Source organism: Lipotes vexillifer, unplaced genomic scaffold (genome assembly GCF_000442215.2).
Source record: "Lipotes vexillifer unplaced genomic scaffold, Lipotes_vexillifer_v1.1 scaffold1586, whole genome shotgun sequence".
NCBI lineage: Eukaryota > Metazoa > Chordata > Mammalia > Artiodactyla > Lipotidae > Lipotes > Lipotes vexillifer.
Genome location: NW_006792103.1, coordinates 31,611 through 35,998, shown reverse-complemented (window position 1 = coordinate 35,998; position 4,388 = coordinate 31,611). Strand labels below are relative to the sequence as shown.

Genomic DNA, 4,388 nt, shown 5'->3' with positions numbered 1-4,388 from the left:
TCCCACATGCCGCGGAGTGGCTGGGCCCGTGAGCCATGGCCGCTGAGCCTGCGCGTCCGGAGCCTGTGCTCCGCAACGGGAGAGGCCACAACAGTGAGAGGCCCGCGTACCGCAAAAAAAAAAAAAAAAAAAAAAAAGAGGTTTTGTTGCGCATCAGAAGTAAACTCCTTCCAAAATCCTGCCATTTGTGACAACGTGGATGAACCTGGAGGGCATTTTGCTTAGTGAAATAAGCCAGACAGAGAAAGACAAATACTGCATGGTATCACTTATATGTGGAATCTTAACAATAGTAACAAAAAGTTAAACTCATGGAAATAGAGTAGAAAAGTGGTTACCAGGGGCTGAAGATGGGAGAAATAGGGAGAGGTTGGTAAAAGGGTACAAACTTTCAGCTATAAGATGAATAAGGTCTGAGGATCTAATGTATAACATGGTGACTGTTATAATCACCATATAATACTATATGGGTGGGTGATAGTATTATAGTGGGTGATAATACCATATTGTATAATTGAAATTTGCTGAGAGTAGAACTTAAGTGATCGGTATGTGTTAATTAATTCGATGGGGGGAAATTCTTTCACAATGTACGCATGTATCAAGTCATGTTGTACACTTTTAATATCTTACAGTGTTATTTGTCAATTATACCTCGGCAAAGCTGAAAAAAATTTTAAAAACTCCTTCTTTTGTGATACTTTTCTTGTAAGATAGAGCAGGACTTGAATTGCTTTTTTTCCCTTCATTCCATATCTCTGAATCTGCCTCCATTTTTTTTTTTTTTTTTTTTTTTTGCGGTACGCGGGCCCCTCACTGTTGTGGCCTCTCCCGTTGCGGAGCACAGGCTCTGGACGCGCAGGCTCAGTGGCCATGGCTCACGGGCCCAGCCACTCCACTGCATGTGGGATCTTCCCGGACCAGGGCACGAACCCGTGTCCCCTGCATCGGCAGGCGGACTCTCAACCACTGCGCCACCAGGGAAGCCCTGCCTCCATTTTGAGACTGAACTTCTTGGGGCCCTAAGTGCCTGTGAGCTGAATGACTTAAGTTCATAGTCATTCAGCAAGCGTCACTGGCGGCCTGCTGGCTGTACGTCCGGGACACGCGTGCTACAGTGGGGCAGCACTGGAGCCAGGCAGGCCTGGGTTCAAATCCCAGCTCTGCCCCTTACAAGCTGTGTGACCTTTCCAAAGTGACTTAATAATAACGTTCACCTTTTTTTCCTTTTTTGGCCTACCAAGTATCAAAACAAACTCTCTGCTATAACTATGTCCATTTTACAGACTAGGACACTGCCTCGGAGAAGCCACGAAACTTGCTCAAAGACAAACAGCCTGCCAATGGCGGAACCAAGACTCAGGACTCAGATCTGTGTGACTCCAAAGACATCTTGTTCCCATCTTCTGTCTCTGTCATTGCCCCACTACTTATCATCACTAAGACTCAATTTCCTTGGGTAAAGGATGAGAATTATGATATCTGCATCAAAGATTGGTGATCAAAGGGAAAAAGGGTAGGCGAGCCTGGCTCTGGGCCTGGCACACAATCAGGGTTGATTTCTCAACTTCCCACCCTCAGGCACAAGAGCTGATATCAGATCTTTTCTTAAGAATAAAGGAATGCAGGGGTACTACATGGGTGAAAGAAAATGGAGAAAAGAGATGGGGAAAAAGAGTATTATCAAAGATCAGGGGCTTCCCTGTTGGTGCGGTGGTTGAGACTCCACCTGCTGATGCAGGGGACACGGGTTCGTGCCCCGGTCCGGGAAGATCCCACATGCCGCAGAGCAGCTGGGCCCGTGAGCCATAGCTGCTGAGCCTGCGCGTCCGGAGCCTGTGCTCTGCAACGGGAGAGGCCACAACAGTGACAGGCCCGCGTACCGCAAAAAAAAAAAAAAGATCAACTGTGGCAATTCTACAACTTTGTCCCAGAACCAGTCAGGGCACAGCAACTCCTAAAGGGTGTAGGACCCAGAGACTACAGGGCCCCAGGAAGCCCATCAAGAGGTCAGAAGGTTGAGCTAATGCAGGAGCCCCAGATTACAGAGCTGGCTGGTACATTAGGGTCTCTTTACTATATGTTATCAGAGGGCTGATATGTGACACATGTGACAGGGATAAAAGATAAAACACAGTATCCACAAGCCCTCACTGGGCCTCACCTTCTTTAGAAGGACAGATCATTTGGTGCATGGCCAGCTATGGGCCTTTGTTGTGCTGAAGAGAAATGCACAGAGCCAGAGAAAACAGGCCATGGACCAGCGGTTCATGAATATTTAGTGCACTTTTCCGACGTGCCAGGCTCTGCTCTAGGGCTGGGACTCAGCAGTGAAGGAGGGAGAGAGTCAGTCCTTGACCTTTGGTGGAGATATTCAGGATGCAGGCAAGAAAGATGTCCAAGAGGTATTGTTGGTGGCAAAGTACAAAAACAGGCCAAAGAGAGGCAGAGGTCAAATCATGGGTGGTCATAGGTACCTTGTCAAGGAGTTTGGACAGTGTCCTGTGGGCAATGGCAGCCTGAGAACAGTGTGGAGGATCCACTTGAAGGGCTTGAGCCTGGAGGCAGGGAGTCCAACAAGGAGAACCTTGTCTTTGGGGCTCTGCCCCCTTCTGGAGACTCCCTTAGCCCTCTGAATGCATTTTTAAGGTGATTATCTTCCCAGCTGGAGTCACCAAATTGGAAACCACTCTCAGAAGGCCTGGACTGGTAATTATGCCACTTCAGAAAGATGCCTTTTGCCGAAATACACACCTGACAAGTGCAACTGAACATTTAGAAAGAAAGGGGCAGAAAAGGAAAACAATAGTAAATTAATTAGGATAATCAACTGTAACCACAGTCTAGATGAAAAGGTTTTCAGTAACAATTTCAAAAGGACACAGCCAGAATGGACAGGATTAAGCTTCACAAGCCATTTTCTACAGCTCACTATGAATGTTTAAGTAGTTGGTGAGATCTAAAATCCCTCTGTAGCAGTCACATAAGACAGATACCGTGAGATTTCTATCAGAAGCAGAAATAAAAACTCCAGTGGGACTGCTTTGATTTTGTATTTCTAAAATGCACTAATTGGCTCTTATATCCCCAGTTCCTGTCTCTGATCTTGCCCTGGATAGTTTTAAAAGCAGGTTTAAGCTTAATTTTTTCTTCTTTGAAGTCAAGTTCAAGCTTCCCACCCTCAACAAGTTCCTGCAAGGTTCCAGGAGTAGGTGCAGTTGGCTTTGCTGTAAATCATATTACCGTTCTCGATATTTACAAAAGGAGGTAACTCTTCCAATGGAAGGGTTTGGCCCACATTATCTGTAAAGTCAGTAACCTGCTTGTGTGACCTGATTCCATCCCAAATGCACGGATTCCATTTTGAAACAGGTTCTGCTGAGTTTGGTATAATAGAACCAAGGGATGTGAAGCCTGAGAAAAATCAAAATCCCTTCTAGGGATTTTCTTCATTGTAAAACAATAGCAAAACTGATTTTTCTCCAAGTTTCCCGAAGTATCTGGATCAGACCTCAGGAACATACCAGAAGGTAGGTAGCCCTGTGGGAAAACTTCATGAGCCCAAGGTCATGCAGGGACTTAGACAGATGCAGTCCTGGGACTGGCATACTCAGGCCACTACTGACCCCTGGCTCTGCTGTGGCTGTCCAAAAAAATCAGCACATGGTGGCTCACACTTCACTGAGAAGATGGCTACTCTAAAAATCCTTTCCGGGGTGGAGCCTGTGCGGGGTGGCAGGGCGCCAAGGCCTGAGCCGTGGGACCCGATCGAAGGCGGTGCCGAGGCCGCTGGGCCCCAGCGGGCCGCCCTAGCCGCTGCCACGGGCATCAAATTTTTAGAAGTTATCAAACCTTTCTGTGCAGTTCTAACCAGAAATTCAGAAACCTGAAAGGAAAATCCAGTTTAGAGAGAAGGTACTATGGACTGCTATAACTCTCTTCATCTTCTTACTATGTTGTCAGATGCCACTATTTGGAATCATGTCATCAGATTCTGCAGGTCCTTTCCTCTGGATGAGTTATTCTTGCATCCAACAGAGGAACTTTAATGGAATTGGGTATCTCCCCCATTGTAACATCTGGTTTGATTATGCAGTTGTTAGCAGAAGCCAAAATCACTGAAGTTGGAGATACACACAAAGATAGAGCCCTATTCCATGGAGCCCAGACACGTGAGCATCAACACAACTAAAGAGCGCTTTCCAAATTTGAGAAAAAACAAAAAAAATCTTCTCCCCGCTCTGTTATAACATGTTCCTCTCTCAGAGACGACATCCACCTTCACCTTCAATTCCAACTTCATCTCCAACTGAGTTAAAATTCAATTTAACTCACATCTGATATCCAACCCTCTGCTGCTATCAGTTCACCTCAACCAGTACCTGCTG

General features: G+C 46.3%; 1 protein-coding gene across 1 annotated transcript in view; it reads right to left on the bottom strand.

Moving 5' to 3' along the window:
• Positions 1-4,388, bottom strand: part of BAALC (BAALC binder of MAP3K1 and KLF4) — a 35,775-nt gene that overhangs the window by 30,263 nt on the left and 1,124 nt on the right. The window contains exon 2 of the mRNA XM_007465323.1: positions 3,676-3,886. Within this exon, the coding sequence (XP_007465385.1) occupies positions 3,676-3,886 (211 nt within the window). The remainder of the gene's footprint in view (positions 1-3,675; positions 3,887-4,388) is intronic.